The sequence below is a fragment of the Salmo trutta genome, chromosome 22, assembly GCF_901001165.1.
Source record: "Salmo trutta chromosome 22, fSalTru1.1, whole genome shotgun sequence".
Classification (NCBI taxonomy): Eukaryota; Metazoa; Chordata; class Actinopteri; order Salmoniformes; family Salmonidae; genus Salmo; species Salmo trutta.
The window spans coordinates 22,876,584-22,896,426 of NC_042978.1; the positions used below are offsets into that span (position 1 = coordinate 22,876,584).

The 19,843-nt window shown below is 41.3% G+C and overlaps 1 protein-coding gene across 1 annotated transcript in view; it reads right to left on the minus strand.

Annotated features, from left to right (window-relative positions):
* rnf11b (ring finger protein 11b) overlaps nucleotides 1-19,843 on the minus strand; it is a 34,161-nt gene that overhangs the window by 2,345 nt on the left and 11,973 nt on the right. The window contains exon 2 of the mRNA XM_029707260.1: nucleotides 1,623-1,792. Within this exon, the coding sequence (XP_029563120.1) occupies nucleotides 1,623-1,792 (170 nt within the window). The remainder of the gene's footprint in view (nucleotides 1-1,622; nucleotides 1,793-19,843) is intronic.

The following is a 19,843-nucleotide window of genomic DNA, read 5'->3' on the forward strand; positions in this document are numbered from 1 at the left end:
TTATATCATGGGTCCCTGATCTGTATTACACAGCAATGCAGAATTATGGATATGAATGTCATTCTCCTCATGTTTCACATGTTCGGACATCACAGTTGAATAAACTGCAGTACAGTACAGCACAACACGGCAGAGTAAAGTAGAGTAGGGTACAGTTCAGTACAGCAGAGTTCAGTATATTACAGTAAAGTACAGTATAGTTCAGTACATTATACAGTACTCTACAGTAGTGTGCTCTACTGTACAGTATTGCACTGCACTTTACTCTACTGTAGTGTACTGTATTGTACTCTACTGTGCTCTACTCACTGTAGTGTACTGTACTGTGCTCTCCAAACTTGTGAAAGATATGCCTATGGTAGGTTCAGATTGGGTCCAGTCCAGTCTGTCTGTGGACGTTGAAATCAAGGCCAGGGTGGACCAAATTGCAACTACTTTTTAACATCCATTGGCATCTGGTGACGGTCGCTGCTCAGTGTGAGGATGCTGGTTACATTCGATGGAAAGAGAGGGAGTTCATGGGTAGGTGTCAGTAAGAGCTAGGAAAGATGACAAATGGAGAGAGAAGCAGAGAGAGAGCGAGAGGGATGAGTTGTCCAGACTCAGACCGTTATAACACTCTTGGTTTGACCACCAGATGACAGAAAGAAAAAACAGATTTGAGCTGAACATGGAAGGGAGGAAAGTAGCAGGGGACCAAACTGTGGTTTGTGACTATTATGATTTCCCATTGAAGCCGATTCAGTTGCGGTAATTCCATTACAGATTTTTTTGTAATTCTGTTACCGAATTGGTAACAAAATAATGAATTTTAATCACTTAAAGGGATACTTAGACATTTTGGCAATGAGGCCCTTTATCTACTTCCCCAGAGTCAGATGAACTCGTGGATGTCATCTTTATGTCTCTGTGTCCAGTATGAAGGAAGTTAGAGGTAGTCTCATGAGCCAATGCTAAGTAGTGTTAGCGCAATGAGTAGAAGTCTATGGGTATCTACTAGCATACCAAAATACCAAAGTATACCTTTAATAATTCATAAACAAAATAATTAATAAACAAAAAGAAAAATCACTATAACTAATTAACTTCACTACATCTGTGAACATTCATTATCCTCTCTCATGAGGGAGAGAGGTGAAAATATCTTATAGATGTGAGTTTTTGATAAGGGATTTACAAGGCAATATTTCTTAAACTTACAGAAGGCAAACAATTTCTCCAAAGCTACATATAAGTGTTGATATTAGTTGCCAACGGTCTTTACATCAACATTGTGTTTTGATGTATTTCTAATTCCTTATTTGACTTTTTCTGGTAAATGTTTATCCAGAAATTACTTTAGCCAAATATTTAAGATGGAAAATGGTTGAAAATGTATCTATGCCTTCATTTCCCCAAAATATAAACTCTTAACTTTCATTTGATAGGCTCCCATGAACTTCACATGTTGGTCCTCATGGGGTCTTTTACATGGAAATACCCGATGTGCATGTGCATTCAGAGGTAACACAGATGCCCATTTCCATTCAGTACGAGGCACATTAATCCAACACAATTACAACATAAGTGTTTTAATGCTTGGAGATGTGTTGTGTTTGAGTGCTATTGCCGGTGGTACTCACTCTCTGATTTTCTTCTCGGAGCCGTCCCTGCTAGCGTCGTACACTCCCTTGGGGAGGTGGTGTATGAGGCCGATGCGTTGGGCAATGCGGACCTGCTCCTCCTCTGTTAGCTGGCTGGCTAGGCGGGCCTGACTGGGCGTGGGGTGGTACACTGGCACATAGGGCTGCTCCTGCATGGGCACAATGACACATAGGAACTTGCACTTAGAGGCCTGAGAATAGGCCTAGGTAACACAGAGGGGATTAGTGAAAACACCCACGTTTATTGTGAATATAACGTACAAGGCCATTACACTGTTTTACATTCAAACGACCAAGTTAAGTGTTGACTGGAGTAAAGAGTATCACTGTAGTGCAACTAGAATGAGTATATCAGAAGTGGTTTGAAATTATAGAGCCAGCAGGTGGCAATCTTTCCCAAGTCAGAGAACTTTCACTCTAAAAAGGGGAACATGGGCGTTTCAGTTCAAATCACTGTAATTGAGAAAATGCAAGACAAAGTGTCCTATTGAAATCTGTTACCAATGAAAGCAAGGGCAGCGAAAGCTATTAAGCCGTGTTCACGTTGGCCGTTTGAAGTGACTCAAATCCTATTATTTTTGCATATCCGATTCCAATTTGTTATTCTTCCTGCAGTCTAAACAGCCAAAAAGCTCATAGAATCAGATATTTCAAGCCACATTTCAAACCATCTTCGTAAGTGGTTTGAAGTCATACACAAATCTGCTTCCTGGCCATGCGACTTGTGTCTGAACAGTCAAATCTAATTTATTTGCCCTCAAGTGGTTTTTAGGCTGTTATTTGGTATATCTTGTTGCTTGCTAGCTACTCTGTTGACAGTTTGATAGGAACATTTGGTAGCTAAATAGCTTCTTAATTGTTTACAAGCAAATGAGTGAATTTGCTAGAAAGCTAAACAGCTACAGCTAGCTAGTTGACTGCTGTGGCCAGCCAAAAAGGACTCGTTTTGAAAGTTATCCTTTTAGGATTTAAAAGTGTTCTTACACTATAGCTCAGTTGGTAGAGCATGGTGTTTGCAACACCAGGGTTGTGGGTTCGATTCCCACGGGGGGCCAGCACAGGAAAAAAAAAATATGTATGAAATTGTATGAAATGAATGCATTCACTACTGTAAGTCGCTCTGGATAAGAGCGTCTGCTAAATGACAAAAATTTAATGTAAATGTATGATTTTGAACATTCAAAGAAACTGGGAAACATCCATGGCAGGCATTGTTTTCACCTTAGCTTGCTACATAACTTCTGAGCGAGCACCACCACCAAATCAGCTTACACCCCTGCGCACGCACCCGTCGTTACTATGACAACTAACTGTAACCATGCCAGCAAATGACTGCTGTCGGAAAACACACAAATCTGATTTGGTCACTTGTAGCTTGCTGTTTGGACAGTCAGTATTCCAAAACAGATTTGAAAAACAAAACTGATTTGAGCATTAAGCCCTGCAGTGTGAACAAGGCTTTAGTTTAGAGCATGCAGGCAATGTCTGAAGCCCATGTGAGGGTTACAACCTCTAACAGAGTCAATCACTCCTACATACACCTTTGCGGTCAAATATAGTCCCATATCTGGCCTCTCGAGTGGTGCAGCGGTCTGAGGCGCCACTACAGCCTCGGGTTCAATCCCGGGCTGTGTCACAGCCGGCCGTGACCGGGAGACCCATGGGGCAGCACACAATTGGCCCAGTGTCGTCTGGGTTAGGGGAAGATTTGGCCGGACGGGATTTCCTTGTCTCATCGTGATCTAGTGACTCCTTGTGGTGCTGACTTCGGTCGTCAGTTGGACGGTGTTTCCTCCGACACATTGGTGTGGCTGGCTTCTGGATTAAGCAAGCAGTACGGCTTGGTAGGGTCGTGTTTCGGAGGGCGCATGGCTCTCGACCTTCGCCTCACCACAGTCCGTAGGGTAGTTGCAGCGATGAGACAAGATTGTAACTACCAATTGGCTATCATGAAATTAGGGAGAAAAAGGGGTAAAAGTAAAAAATTGTCCCATATCTAACACATACAGTTCAAATGACAAAAATAATTGAGTCAGATACTCCACTGTGTCAGACCAAAAACACCTGCAAGATCTATACAGAATAGAAGCAATTCAGACCGCATATCTCGTTCTGTGCTGTGGTTGGCTGATGGTTGAGAAGCGAAGACGTACTTGTCACATGGAGTCTAAATTATGTCAGAAGTAACACCCATTACCAATCCTCATTATGAAGAGCCCTCCAGAGATCGTCAACGGATGGAAATGTCAAACATGTTTCTCTGGTTGAACATTATGTGCTGATATTAAAGAGTTGTCATGTCCGGCATCACTAAAACAGCTCCACTGAGCTAAGAGTGTTTACGTTTAATTATACATTTGATTGCAGACTATTTTTGGCAATTTTGTCCTTTTTATACTTACCAGCTAGAATGCTAGTGTTGCTGTAGACTTCCAGTCATTGCACTAGTCATTGAACGCTAGGTAGCAACGGCTCCAGAAACTATCTTCATCCTTCTTTCAAACTGCACGCAGAGACCTAATAAATCATACCCATGATTTCATCTGACTCTGGGTAACCAAAAAAAAGGGCTTAATTGCCAAAATGTCGCACTATCCCTTTAAGGTTCATTACCATACATGAAGGGAACTCATTTGCGCCAGCTGTATGGTTAGTGAGAAAGTGCATATTGCAAATCTACGGTCCCTTACTAGACGTCCGATAAATCCGCGGATGGCGTCGGGCCGCTCACCGGGGCCGGATCTTCCGGGAAGTCATTGAACGGAGTCTCTCGGACCTTCGGTTTCCATTTAATAAAATGTTCAAATTTTGGTAATTTCTCTCCAGTCCCGGATTATACCACAGGAGGGTGAATGGAATCATATTGCAAATGTAACAAACATCACCAATCACAACGCGGCTTTTTCTCCTAAACGGAAAAGACTTCGAAGACAAAACTCGGTGAGCATGGGTTTGGCATAATGGGCATTTGGCCCCGAACAGGATGGAGTCGAGGCCTCGACGCTTTTCGAGTTAAGGCCATTTTTCTGGGATTGAAAGTCAAACATGAAAATAGAGTGCTGATTTGACCGCTTCACATCAAAGTACATGAGCCTACGGTGTCAGGAAAAAAGAACCAAACATTGACCAATGGTCATTTCAGAGAATTTGTACAATGGAAAATTGGTGATATTCAAAAATAGGAGTTTTTTCCCCCAAAAAGTTACAGATCCAGTTGCAGCGTGTTCAGATGAGTCCGTTAAGGTGGGTTTCGGAGCTCTGTGAGATTTCTGTGATTTTCTGAAACAACACACACTTGTTCAACCCTCTGTAAATAAGTCAGTTCTTAACGTAAAGACTTAAAACTCAATATTCTATAAGAGCCTAACCCAAGGAGGATATGTGTTCACTTTCAGCTTCCTGTGTCAACCAGAAGTGCCTTAAAATGGTGTCATAGGGGCTGTTTTGAAGGGTTAAAAAGGTCAGATCTTTCCACAACTTCATATGTGTGACTAGGCAACCCTCATGAACTGTAAATCAGTCATTTATCCCATCAGATGTCAAAGAAAAGCTCACACACACACACGCACACACACACACACACACACACACACACACACACACACACACACACACACACACACACACACACACACACACACACACACACACACACACACACAGACACACAGCAAGGATGGAATGACACAGTGCGGTGCTTAAAGACACACAGAGCCTGCAATGGCATTACCATTATCTCTAGGCTGTGCCGAGTTCAACGAGACGCCCCGCTTGACCGTAGCTCGCTCTGAGAGCAGTAACCGTGAAGATAAGTAGACAAAATATGAAGCCTGAACCGAAATGTCAAGTGCTTTTGGGTGACAGCGAGAGAACCGTTAGGGTTAGAAGCACAATTCGACCTCAGGAGGTCCTGAGGTCCTCCCGAAAACAGTGAAAAGAAGGTGTTTAGATCTAACAGTGTGCAATGACTTCTCTCCCCATAGGAATACATTGACTATTCTCCTAAATTCAACCTGAAGCCTATGTGGGTTATGAATGCCTTATGAACCTGTCTTCTATAACAATCCATCAGGCTACTTGTTAAAAGTTGTTAAAAACACCCTAAAGCTGTTGTAATATAACCAACCTGCAGATTGTGAAAATCACGCAACTCAACCCTGTGTCATTCAGTCAATTATTAAGGTAAAGACTTAAGATTCAGTATTCTGTTTAAATTGGGGTCACAGTTGCTGTTTTGAAGGGTTAAAAAAGTCACATCTTTCCAAAACTTCATATGTGTGACTAGGTAACCCTCATGAACTGTAAATCAGTCATTTTTCCCATCAGATTTGCAAAAACTAACACACACACACACACACACACACACACAGCTAGGCCATAGTGACACAGTGTGGGGCTTAGAGGCTTATAGCGCCTGCAATAGTTACTTTCGTTCGAACGATTCAAGAACCGTCAGTCCTAGAGCTCTGAAACTTTAGAAACCTGTTCTAGAGCTCAAGTCGATAGTGCACGGTGAGTTATGTGGCTCTAGAAGGTTCTCAGACCGAGAAACAGCCTTGTGCATTTGCAATATGTTCAATTCATTTTGAATATCACGAACATGGCGACATGTAGAAATGTCCCAGAGTCACAAGACTAGGTGCATTGAAACCGCCTTGGCCCATAGAGATGGACCCCAACGTTTCTGTTCGATAGCTCATTCATGGATCCCATAGTAACGCCCTGAAAAAGTGGATTTTCAGCACCAATTAAGGCCATTGCTCGGGCACCGAATGACCTATCGAGCCGAAACTTGGGATTCGGGGTCGCCTCACATAGGCCTACACAATGTCAGAGCTGGATCCGCAGCTAGAACGTGTTTTATGTTTTTTTTATGGTTAAAACTGAAGGCGCTGTGAATTATGGGCCTGCTCTGACATATGTGATAGTTGGCTTCTATACGAGTTGGAAAAAGTGGATTTGGTGTCAGATGGTATCAGTTTGGTGTCAGAATGACATCTAATTGACTGATGGACGCTGACTTGCTGGGTGACGAGCGATGGAGAGGAACCACAGTCACTGCACGGCCATCCCGAGATCATCTGGCCAGTCAATTATGCATTTCTGCAGTATTTTTGAGCATGTCAAATTCACTTCTCCCTCATCATACATGACAAATAGACCATCTACGTTGATTCATGGCTTAACATAGGGCTATATATCATTTGGGCAGTATAAATGCCATTTGGACCATGGTTCACTGACTTTTGGGTTTGGAAACCGACTTCCTATGATCGTACATGGCAAACGGACAAACATCCTGATTTGGTACATTCAATACTTTCATACATGTATAATTGACAAAAAAAGAATTGGACATTTCATTTGCACATTTCTAATGGCATTTGGCAAAAAAAAGAAAAAAAATGTCACTTTTGACTTCCTATGAAATCATATTCCAAATGCACAAAGCCTTATGCACAAGCAAAAACAACCCAAAAAATGATGTCAATAAAATATGTCAAAAGTATGTTCATACAGCCCTTATACATGTGTAATTGACATAAAAATCCTAAAAAATCAAAAAACGGTCCAGAAACCACTTTTTTAAGGGGGTGATAGGTTTTCAAAAAAAAATAATAATAATTAAAAATTTGACTCTTGACTTGTGTTACATTTGCAATAAGAAAATTCACTGCGGAGAGCGCTCGCCATCTATTGGATATTTGCTGTGATTTGGCACATTCAATACTTTCATAATTGACAAAAAAAATAATTGGACATTTCATTTTGCACATTTCTAATGGCATTTGGCAAAAAAGAAATGTCACTTTTGACTTCCTATGAAATCATATTCCAAATGCACAAAACATATGCCTTATGCACAAGCAAAAGCAACCCAAAAAAATATGTCAATAAAATATGTCAAAAGTATGTTCATACAGCTCTTATACATGTGTAATTGACATAAAAAACGGTCCAGAAACCACTTTTTTAAGGGGGTGATAAGTTTTCCAAAATGTTTTCATTTTATCAAAATTTGACCCTTGGGTGTTGACTTGTGTATCATTTGCAATATGAAAATCCACGGTGGAGCGTGCTCGCCATCTAATGGATTTTCGGGGTGTTACAATTGGCAATCACCATATGAAAATTGCAATATGATTTGGATGGAGATGGACCGCTTTGGTGTATGATTCGTGCTCTGCCAATATGTTCCCATGTTATTTTGTCCAATTCAGGGGGGTGTTCCCTTACCCTATTTACAGGGACTTCTGAAAGTATTTGCACCCTTGACTTTTTCCACATTTTGTTGTCTTACAGCCTGAATTTAAAATGTATTAAATTGAGATGTGTCACTGATCTACACACAATACTCCATAATGTCAAAGCGGATTTATTTTTTATGTTTACAAAAAAAAGCTCAAATGTCTTGAATCAATAAGTATTCAACCCTTTTGTTATAGCAAGACTAAATAAGTTCAGGAGTAAAAATGTTCTTAACAAGTCACATAATAAGTCGCATGGACTATAATAGTGTTTAACATGATTTTTATGATGACTACCCCATCTCTGAACCCCACACATACGGCACAATTATCTGTAAGGTCCCTCAGTCGCGCAGTGAATTTCAAACACAGATTCAACCACAAATACCAGGAAGGTTTTCCAATGGTTCGCAGAGAAGGGCACCTATTGGTAGTTGGGTAAACATTTTATTTTTTTAAAAAGCAGACATTGAATATCCCTTTGAGCATGGTGCAGTTATTAATTACACTTTGGATGGTGTACCAATACACCCGGTCACTACAAATATACAGCCGCCCTTCCTAACTCAGTTGCCGGAGAGGAAGGAAACCGCTCATGAGGCCAATGGTGACTTTAAAACAGTTGCAGAGTTTAATGGCTGTGATAGGAGATAAATGAGGATGGATCAACAACATTGTAGTTACTCCACAATACTGACATAAATGACAGACTATAAAAAAGGACACCTGTACAGAATAACATTTTTCCAAAACATGCATCCTGTTTGCAATAAGGCACTAAAGTAATATTTTAAACAAATGTTGCAAAGAAATTAACTTCTTGTCCTGAATACAAAGTGTTATGTTAGTGGCAAATCCAGCAACACATGACATGGCTGTATCATGTTATGGGTATGCATGTCATTGGCAAGGACAAGGGAATTTAGGATAAAAAGAAACACGAGCAAAATCCTATAGGAAAACTGCTGCTTTCCAACAGACACTGGGAGACAAATTCTCCTTTCAGCAGGACAATTAGCTAACACACAAGAACAAATATACACTGAAGTTGCTTACCAAGACGACATTGAATGTTCCTTAGTGCCCTAGATACAGTTTAGACTTAAAAATCAGCTTTAAATCTATGGCAAGACTTGAAAATGGTTGTCCAGCAATGATCAACAACCAACTTGACAGAGCTTGACTTAAAAAAAAAAGAATAAGGGGCAAATATTGTACAATCCACCTGGTGTGCAAAGCCCTTAAAGACTTACCCAGAAAAACTCTGTAATCGCTGCCAAAGGTGATTCTAACATGCATTTATAATTTTTATTTAACTAGGCAAGTGAGTTAAGAACAAATTCTTATTTATAATGATGGCCTACCAGGAAACAGTACATTAACTGCCTTGTTCAGGTGCAGAAGGACAGATTTTTCCCTTGTCAGCTCGGGGATTCGATCCAGCAACCTTTCTGTTACTGGCCCACCGCTCCAACCACTGGGCTACCTGCCACCCCATTGACTCAGGGGGTTGAATAATTATCTAAATCAAGATATATTTGTGTTTTATTTTCCATTAATTAAAAAAAAGTTTGCATTTTTCTTCTACTTTGACAGAGTACTTTGTGTAGTTTATTGACAAAAAATGGACAAAATCCCTTCTGTAACATAACAAAATGTGGAAAAAGTCAAGGGGTGTGAATACGCTCTGAAGGCACTGTAGATATCCAAATCCTGACAGAAGCTTTGTCTACGGTTTCCTAATCAACCATAACTTGATCAGGTCCCATCATAAATAGCTTCTAATGTTACAAACATAGTACTTACACTGATTATGAAATCGCCTTTTCTGCTTAGCCATTAGAAATCCAGACTAATCTTTTTATTTGCACACATTGTGTAACATCAGCAATTTTCATAGAGGCATGGCGTGCATGGCAAATACCTCAATTTCATGCATTTGCGGATTAATATAGCAAGTATTTTAACCCTTAAATGATGTAAATGAATCTCTGCAGTCAGGCCAGGGACAATAAGCCTGATGGAAGAATGTTAAATGTTCTTCAACGTGACAATATCTCCACGGATAAGCAGCATAGTTTAGGCCTAATAAACAAAAAATTATCCTATTCCCAATCGCATTGCAAGAGATTATATCAATTACCAAATACCATTCAATTGGTTTCCTGAACAAAAATATAAATGCAGTGTTGGCCCCATGATTTCATGATCTGAAATAAAAGATCAAATAAATGTTCCATTCGCACAAAAAGCTTATTTCTATCAAATCTTGTGCACAAATGTGTTATATCAAGCATATCAAGAAGCTGATTAAACAGCATGATCATTACACAGGAAGGAGCACCTTGTGCTGCGGACAATAAAAGGCCACTCTAAAATGTGCAGTTTTGTCACACAACACAATGCCACAGATGTCTTAAGTTTTGAGGGAGCGTGCAATAGGCATGCTAACTATAGTAATGTCGACCAGAGCTGTTGCCAGAGAATTTAATATTAATTTCTCTATCATAAGCCGCCTCCAACATTGTTTTAGAGAATTTGGCATTCCGTCCAACCGGCCACACAACCGCAGACCATGTATAACTACGCCAGCCCAGAACCTCCACATCCGGCTTCTTCACCTGCGGGATTCAGCTGATGAAATTGAGGAGTATTTCTGTCTGTAATAAAGCCTTTTGTGCGGAAAAACTCATTCTGATTGGCTGGGCCTTGCTCCCCAGTTGGTGGGCCAGTCTCCCAAGTGGGTGGGAGTGGGACTATCCCCTCTCAGGCCCATCCATGGCGGCGCCCCTGCCCAGTCAAGTGAAATCTATAGATTAGGGCCTAATTCACTTATTTCAATTGACTGATTTCCTTCTATGAACTGTAACTCAGTAAAATCGTTGAAATTGTTACACGTTGAGTTTAGATTTTTGTTCAGTATAGTTTGTTTCGCTAATTGAACATAAGTGGGGCATTTAAGGAAAAGTACTATGTAATAGGAATAACCCCAACGGAATTGCCTTGATTCAGGGTTTCGATGGTGTCCATTTATCAGAAGTTCACAACAACCCGTCTAAGCTATAGTCTAGGCCTACTTAGTGTATGATCTGTGAATCTTCTCAATGGGATTGGCTATGATGTACAACATCATGTGATATGTGGTCTGCCAGCAAGTGATCTGTCTGTGGTGTGTCTGCATGAACAGAGCACATGGACTGTAACGTCCTGTGCTTCCCAATCTGTCGTTCTGTCCTCTCTGGGGTTATTTCTGTCAGAGTCTGGCTGTGAGACCGGAGTTCAGACCAGTTCACTGTCTCAGAGCCCAGTTCAGTCAGATGTTTAGCTCATACGGCTGCCTGCCACGCCAATTTACAGGAAGCTACAACCAGGTCACAGATTAACTTCACTCTCAAAACCAACAGAGCCTCAATGGTAGTGAGGCAATGATGTAGTGAGGGCATGCATAGTACTGTGTATGTAACCTAAAAGATGGGAGGGAGTCTCAACTCTTTGTGGGATTATAGCAAGAACTGGATAACAGAAAATAAGCAAGAAATGAGTGCATGGTGAAAGCTGGACTTTAAACAACAAAACAGGTTCAGCCCTCAAAATGCAACCCTTTTGGAAAATGCTTAAGTCCTCTTTATTTATTTAACCAGGCAAGTCAGTTAAGAACAAATTCTTATTTACAATGACGGCTTACCCCGGCCAAACCCGGGATAGGCCGCCCTTTCACCAGGTGACCTCAGTGCCGAGATGCTGCATATATATATATATATAAAAGTCAGAGCCATAGAGAGTTGAAGGATGCAGCATTGTATCTGTCCCATTATGGCGTCTGTGAGAGCATGGGCAGCTCTATTGAGGCCATCTCCATTCTGAAGCTTCCCCTAAAGTCAATTTAATTGACAAAATTGTATAACCTAATAAGCCTAGTCCTTTCTAAACAGAAATAAATAAAATCATTCAAAATAGGTTACCAAGAAAGCATGATTTGGCCACCGAGGATCTTTAGCTTCTTTAAAAATTGCAGTGTCTATAGTATCTTGCACAGCAAATATCAAATAGATGATTGTTGAGTTGCAACTGTCAGTGAAAAGTAGAAAGGCCCAGCCAGGCATATCTCAATATTCTAAAATTCAATTGCGGGAACAAAATGAAGACTAATCTGTGTTTTAGTTATCAAAATGATCAACTTAACTGAGAGAACAGTATAGCCTATTTTATTGGCACCAACGGAGAGCATCGACCATGTCCCCAGTGAGTGCACATATTCACTCTTTATCATTGTTGGGTCAGTGCCACTTGACAGTTTGTTTTTGGACAATAATTTCTTCCTCCAGGTTAGATGGATGTCATATTGTGTTTGTGTCTCCCCATCTCGTAGACCTATTATATGGATCAGACAACGTCCTTTTTATTCATCTGTTTGTCAGTGTCAGCAGAGTAGACTACCCTGTCATTTTTTTCCTATTAAAAAAGATTCTTCTAATGTCTCCAGTCATATAAAGTGTAGCAGCATAGCATGAAATGTGTTTATAAAAATGGCAGATTTTTTCCTGTGCAAAGGTGAAGAAACTCATGAAACTCATGAATTGTTATGGTGAAAATTAGCTTCCCCAAATTTGAAATGCAACCTATGTTTGAAGTTGATAAACTGAAAGGGTGCATACTGCCACCTGGAGTGTGTTGTTTGAACAGATATAAAGCTAAGATTGGTGATTTACTGCCACCTGGAGTGTGTTGTTTGAACAGATATAAAGCTAAGATTGGTGATTTACTGCCACCTGGAGTGTGTTGTTTGAACAGATATAAAGCTAAGATTGGTGATTTACTGCCACCTGGAGTGTGTTGTTTGAACAGATATAAAGCTAAGATTGGTGATTTACTGCCACCTGGAGTGTGTTGTTTGAACAGATATAAAGCTAAGATTGGTGATTTACTGCCACCTGGAGTGTGTTGTTTGAACAGATATAAAGCTAAGATTGGTGATTTACTGCCACCTGCAACTATGGAATGTTTGCTCACGAGTAGAATTCATTGGCTAATCTCTCCTGATGACCTGAATGGAACTATGTGATCCTTCCTTAACCCATAGGAAGTCCCACCCAGTTGACTACTTCAAAATGGTGAACGTAGTCAATGGTGCTGCCCATGCTAAAACAGGCTTTTGGGTACTAGAGTCCTCTTACCTCTATTGTCAGAGCCCATCAGACTGAGATGACATCACATCAGACCAATGCTCTCCAGGCACGAGTGCTGTCTCATGGGGATGCTCAAAAACTTTTCCTTGATTCCTCATGTCCGCACTCCTCACCACCTCCCCAAAATCTATTGGATGAGGTCATAGGGAAGGGACCTCTGTTCTTCTCATTCCATGGGTTTTGAGAAAGAGGCGAGGAGAGAGGATGCGAAGAATCAAGGAAATTGCAATTAATATTCTCCCATGGAAACCTCACTCAAAGTGGTCATCCAATCTCACCTCAACATGGATCACACACTCAGTTTAATGAAAAACAGGGTTTCCGGGTGTAAAAAAAGTGCTTTTTTCTTTGTACACACATTTACCAATGTCAGAAACATAACATCTCTCAAGCATGCAAACGGTTCAACTTGAAACTTAGTTTTAATCGGCATAAAGGCCAAACAATTCATATCTGTTAGGCTTTTTGCACGGCACTGTATTGTGTAAAGCAAAAGTGAAGCATGAGTGATTAAGTTCCTGTGGGATTTCAGTCACAGTCCCTCAGTGTTTTTTGAAAAGCTGTGACTCAGCAAAACAAAATGGCCAGGACATCATTTTCAGCCCTGAATTATATTCTCCCTGTCCACTTGTGTGTGTCAAGAACAGAGAGACCGAGAACAAAAGTGTCAGAATAACTTTTCCAGACGAGGTCTGGCGTGAGGCTGTGATTAGCTGGGGGTGTGGCGGTGGGGCCAGGGAATGTAGTGCAGCAGTCTCTTTGTCCCGGGGACATCAGCTGGGATGTGACGGCTCAGCTCAGCCTCTCCTTTTGGCAGGAAACCCACAGGGTGACGAGGAGGACAGGAACATGACTGTCCTTCTCCCTGGGGGGTGGTCTAACTCGAGACCAGCCCCCCCTACAGTACATTTCGAGATAAATGTCTAATTCCACATCATGGCTTGCCATCCGGGCCATTCTGCCACCCCAGGCGAGACCAAAACATTGCCGCCCCCCGAAAAACTACAATAGTCCCAGTAAGCAAAATGACATTGAAGTTAGGTTCAATTTCAATTCTGAATGAAAGGTGAAAATATGTATTTTCCGGGTGTTGAAATCAGGTTAATTAAGTGAAAGTTGAAAAGACTTAATTTACAGACGTCTATGTTTGGGCCAAATCAAGGCTGGTCCAGACCGGACCAAATCTGAACGTCTGTGATTGGTTTAGATTTGGTCCAGAACAAAAACCAACATCCGTGGACATGGAAATCAAGCCCGGTTCACACTGCACCAAAAAAAGACGTCTAAAAGCCTACATTGTCACCTGAAATTGAATTTTAGAAATGCCCATTTATGTGGTAGGCCCACCGTTTGTAAAACAGGCAGTCGCCTTGGCTATTTTAGTCCTGATTCCTGTGACTAATCAATTTGGCTATTTAAGCTCTGAATATCAGCTACCCAACTTTATAAGAAGGAGTTATCCTGAGCCTATTTGCAATGTGTTCACACAGCGGGAAATGCAGAAGTATTTTATTTCATTTCATTATGATCTACTCATAAAAACATTTACGGATATAAACTCGAAAACCACCAATCATGACAATTTAACCCAATGAAACTCCCGGACAGCAGCTGTGAGTAACCTGATTGTCCATTCCATACTGTCCATTTTACTTTGACCTGTTTTACAGATATGTTGTTTGTTAACATGCCAGTGCATTTTCATTTGATTGTCCGCCATTTAGTTAAATCGGAGAAACCTGCATGATGTAAAAAGTTTCCGTCTCATTACATTGTCATACATTTTAACTTCAGTCTGTAGGCTAAAGAAAAGTCCACATACTCTTTCTACCATTATGCAATATCTGCTACATGCTTTTCTAGATCATTTTTTTGACGGAACGTTCGTAGAGCGCTGCAGAGATGATGCGGCTCTCCAACAGCAGACTGGAGAGGCGTGCAGGGAACGAACAAGATACATATTTTGGGTTCCCTGCCTTTGACAAAGTGGGAACTGCTTATCATAGGGCGGCATCAGTGCTCACCTAAAAAGCCCATATGCCACTGGTTGAAAGAAATTGTCATTGTTTTTGGGCAGGATTATGTTAGGTTTTATGTGTTGTTGGAGATGCGTCTTGGCCAGTTTAGCTCAGAAAATGTCGCCCTCGTCAATCTGGCGCCATAGGCAGCGTCTAATTCTGCCTAATGGGCGGGCCGGCCCTGTGTGCAGGTAGCCTACAGGAGGGTTGAAGTAGCCTAATCAGATTAAAACACTGGATCTGGTTGTGTTTATGCCACACAAAAGATAATACATTTTAAAAGTTGAGACAAATATTTAGGCTATATGCTATTGAAGAGTTATGAGTTCTAGGTGGGCAAGGAATAACCGCTCAGATTGGAGGAGGCAGAGACGGCATTAAGCTTTCCTGAATAACTGGGCCTGCTGGGAGCATATGTCGCAAAATTATTATAGGATGACTTGGGAGAATGATGATCCGCAACAGACAGCGCATCTCAGTATCAGAACTAGAGGTCGACCGATTATGATTTTTCAACGCAGATACCGATACCGATTATTGGAGGACCAAAACACCTGATACCGATTAATCGGACAATTTTTTATTTTTAATAATGACAATTACAACCATACTGAATGAATACTTATTTTAACTTAATATAATACATCAATAAAATCAATTTAGCCTCAAATAAATAATGAAACATGTTCAATTTGGTTTAAATAATGCAAAAACACAGTGTTGGAGAAGAAAGTAAAAGTGCAATATGTGCCATGTAAGAAAGCTAACATTTAAGTTCCTTGCTCAGAACATGAGAACATATGAAAGCTGGTGGTTCCTTTTAACATGAGTCTTCAATATTCCCAGGTAAGAAGTTTTAGGTTGTAGTTATTATAGGAATTATAGGACTATTTCTCTCTATACGATTTGTATTTCATATACCTTTGACTATTGGATGTTCTTATAGGCACTTTAGTATTGCCAGTGTAACAGTATAGCCTCCGTCCCTCTCCTCACTCCTACCTGGGCTCGAACCAGGAACACATCGACAACAGCCACCCTCGAAGCAGCGTTACCCATGCAGAGCAAGGGGAACAACTACTCCATGTCTCAGCGCGAGTGACGTTTGAAACGCTATTAGCGCGCACCCCGCTAACTAGCTAGCCATTTCACATCGGTTACACCAGCCTAATCTCGGGGGTTGAAGTCATAAACAGCGCAATGCTTGAAGAATTGCGAAGAGCTGCTGGCAAACGCACGAAAGTGCTGTTTGAATGAATGCTTACGAGCCTGCTGCTGCCTACCATCGCTCAGTTAGACTGCTCTATCAAATATCAAATCATAGACTTAATTATAACATAATAACACACAGAAATACGAGGCTTTGGTCATTAATATGGTCGAATCCGGAAACGATCATTTTGAAAACGAAACGTTTATTATTTCAGTGAAATACGGAACCGTTCCATATTTTATCTAACGGGTGGCATCCCTAAGTCTAAATATTCCTGTTACATTGCACAACCTTCAATGTTATGTCATAATTATGTACAATTCTGGCAAATTAATTACGGCCTTTGTTAGGAATAAATGGACTTCACAGTTCGCAATGAGCCAGGCGGCCCAAACTGCTGTATATACCCTGACTGCTTGCACGGAACGCAAGAGAAGTAACACACATCCCTAGTTATAATAAATTCATGTTAGCAGGCAATATTAACTAAATATGCAGGTTTAAAAATATATACTTGTGTATTGATTTTAAAGAAAGGCATTGATGTTTATGGTTAGGTACATTGGTGCAATGACAGTGGTTTTTTCGCAAATGCGCTTGTTAAATCATCACCCGTTTGTCGAAGTAGGCTGTGATTTGATGAGAAATTAACAGGCACCGCATCAATTATATGCAAGGCAGGACACGTTAGATAACCACACATGATTGATGATATTCCTAGTTTAACTAGTGATTATGTTAAGCTTGATCGTTTTTTTTATAAGATAAGTTTAATGCTAGCTAGCAACTTACCTTGGCTCCTTGCTGCCCTCGCGTAACAGGTAGTCAGCCTGCCATGCAGGCTCCTCGTGGAGTGCAATGTAAGGCAGGTGGTTAGAGCGTTGGACTAGTAACCGGAAGGTTGCAAAAACGAATCCCCGAGGTGACAAGGTAAAAATCTGTTGTTCTGCCCCTGAACAAGGCAGTTAACCCACTGTTACTAGGCCGTCATTGGAAATAAGAATGTGTTCTTAACTGACTTGCCTAGTTAAATAAAGGTGTAAACTTGAAATCGGCCCTAATTAATCAGCCATTCCGATTAAAATCGGTCGACCTCTAATGTGTACGCGACCAATACAATTTTATTTTATTTTGTTCTTATGCTATCTGAGCGACTCAAACATAACAAAATTAATGGGGGCCCATGCCATGACATTTTTGGAATTTAAGATTCTCTTCAGCAAAGTATCTTGTATATCTTGTGTCCCTGACTATTTTTATTTTGTTGATTGTTAGTTCTCAAAGACTATAATTACATAGATATATTATCTTTTCTGCATACATTAGATCTGGTTTTAGTCATTTGTTTACACAGAAAACGTTTTACCATCCTGAATTTTTAAGCAGCCAGCCGCTGCTAAATGAATATAGGCTGAACACTGGTAACTCTAAGGATAACACATGTGAAGAGGGCAGCAGATAGACAGACAGGGAGCCCATAGAGAGAGAAAGAGAGAAAGCTAGAGCTGAACCACAGAGCAGCCCTATGTGCACTGCCAAGTCCTGAGCAGCCAGGGACTCAGCAGACAATACTGGCTGCCAGCCTTCCCCCAGACTCACTGGAGATACGGAGATACAGATACAGAGAGAGAGAGACAGAGAGCGAGACAGAGAGAGCGAGACAGAGAGCGCGAGAGAGCGAGACAGAGAGAGCGAGACAGAGAGAGCGAGAGCGCGAGAGAGAGAGCGCGAGAGAGCGAGACAGAGAGAGCGAGACAGAGCGAGCGAGACAGAGCGAGCGAGACAGAGAGAGCGAGCGAGAAACTCCCATATGTACTGGGTGAAATACCACAGTGTGCCATCACAGCAGCAAGATTTGTGACCTGTTGCCACAAGAAAAGGGCAACCAGTGAAGAACAAACACCATCGTAAATACAACCCATATTTATGTTTATTTATTTTCCCTTTTGTACTTTAACCATTTGTACATTGTACAAGATGTGCGAGACAGACAGAGAGAGCGAGCGAGACCGAGAGAGCGTGCGAGACCGAGAGAGCGAGCGAGAGTGCGAGACAGAGAGAGCGAGCGAGCGAGAGGGCGTGGGTCTGTTTCTCTTCTACCATCCACTCCCCCACCCCTCAACTTAGACAAACAGGCATACAGATGCGCCCTCTCAGCCTGCAGTAGGAATTCCAGGCCCAGTGCCTGTAATCTCCACACAGACAGACACAGGCCAGTAGCAACTGCCACTACCTCAGTGGCTTCCTTCAGGGGATAAACAATGGAAGGCTCTGCTGGCTGCCTGAACTCCTGAGCCCCATCTGAGAGCCTGGCACTGAAGCACAGCCCTGGAGATGCACAGCAACACACACACACACACACACACACACACTTCCCTGAAGGAAGCCACTGAGGGAGTGGCAGTGTCCCTGTGGCCACTGGCCTGTGTCTGTGTGGAGGCTACAGGCACGTCCAAGTCTGTTGTTATGGGCAGCAGTGAAAGAATGTCTGATGACACAGATTTCTCTTCAGCCTGTTTTCAAACAGCAATGTCATAGTGATGCAAAGAGTTAGATGCTGCTTTCACAACAAAAATCTTCAGCGGTTTCCTGAGAAATAAACAAAACAAGGCCTTCTACAATAGGCAGCATGACTTTGCATTATTCCCTCTGAAAACAATAGAAGAAACTGTAGCCCTCGCTGTGAAATCTTAGCCGTCAGTCTGCCGCTCCTCAGAGCAACCAAGTCATTCGTTTAACCTGCAAACACTATAGTGTACACCCTTGTAGTGTATAACGACACAACAGAGGAGAAAAACCTGAACATCAATGGATGTTGTGTTCCATTTTCTCACAGGAAAGCCTGTAACTGTCAGATTAGTCATATCACAGTAGGGTCGTTCCATGTAATTTCAGCAATCCATGACATATACCATCTCAGATTGTTCTGAAGTCGTTTCTGTAGTTAAAAACAGATAAGCATTCCTGCAATATTATTTTGTTGAAATGTAATTTGAACTGAGAAATGAAGCTAATTGATTGTACCAAATGTAACATTGTATTCATACAGCATATAACATCCGAGTTGGACCCCAAAACATTCTAACACTAGTTAGGTGTCCATCCAATTGGCAATGTATTTTCATGAAAATATATACAATTTTAATTAAAAAAACACGAAGAAAATATGCTCATTTTCCCACCAGTGGTGTGTTTCCACCAAATGGACTTGTTGTGCTTAAAAATCACTGTGTGATGACCTAGTGCAAACAAAATGTACTTTTTTTGGCTTAAGTTTTCATGTACTGAATAAAAATCTAAAGTTCAATGTGTTTCCATCGCATTTTCAACTCTATCTACCGTTAAATAGCAAATGTGCTTACTGGTCTTGCCACGAGTGCGCTAGCCAACAGCTCGCAGATACAGTTCGGGTAGGCTAGTCTACATGATCAGATTATTATGGATAAGAGCCAAAACATTTTCATTTGTCAAAAGGCAGTCAAGCATTGATCATGTCACTAGAATAATACCCTAGATATTTATTGGAAAGGAGCAT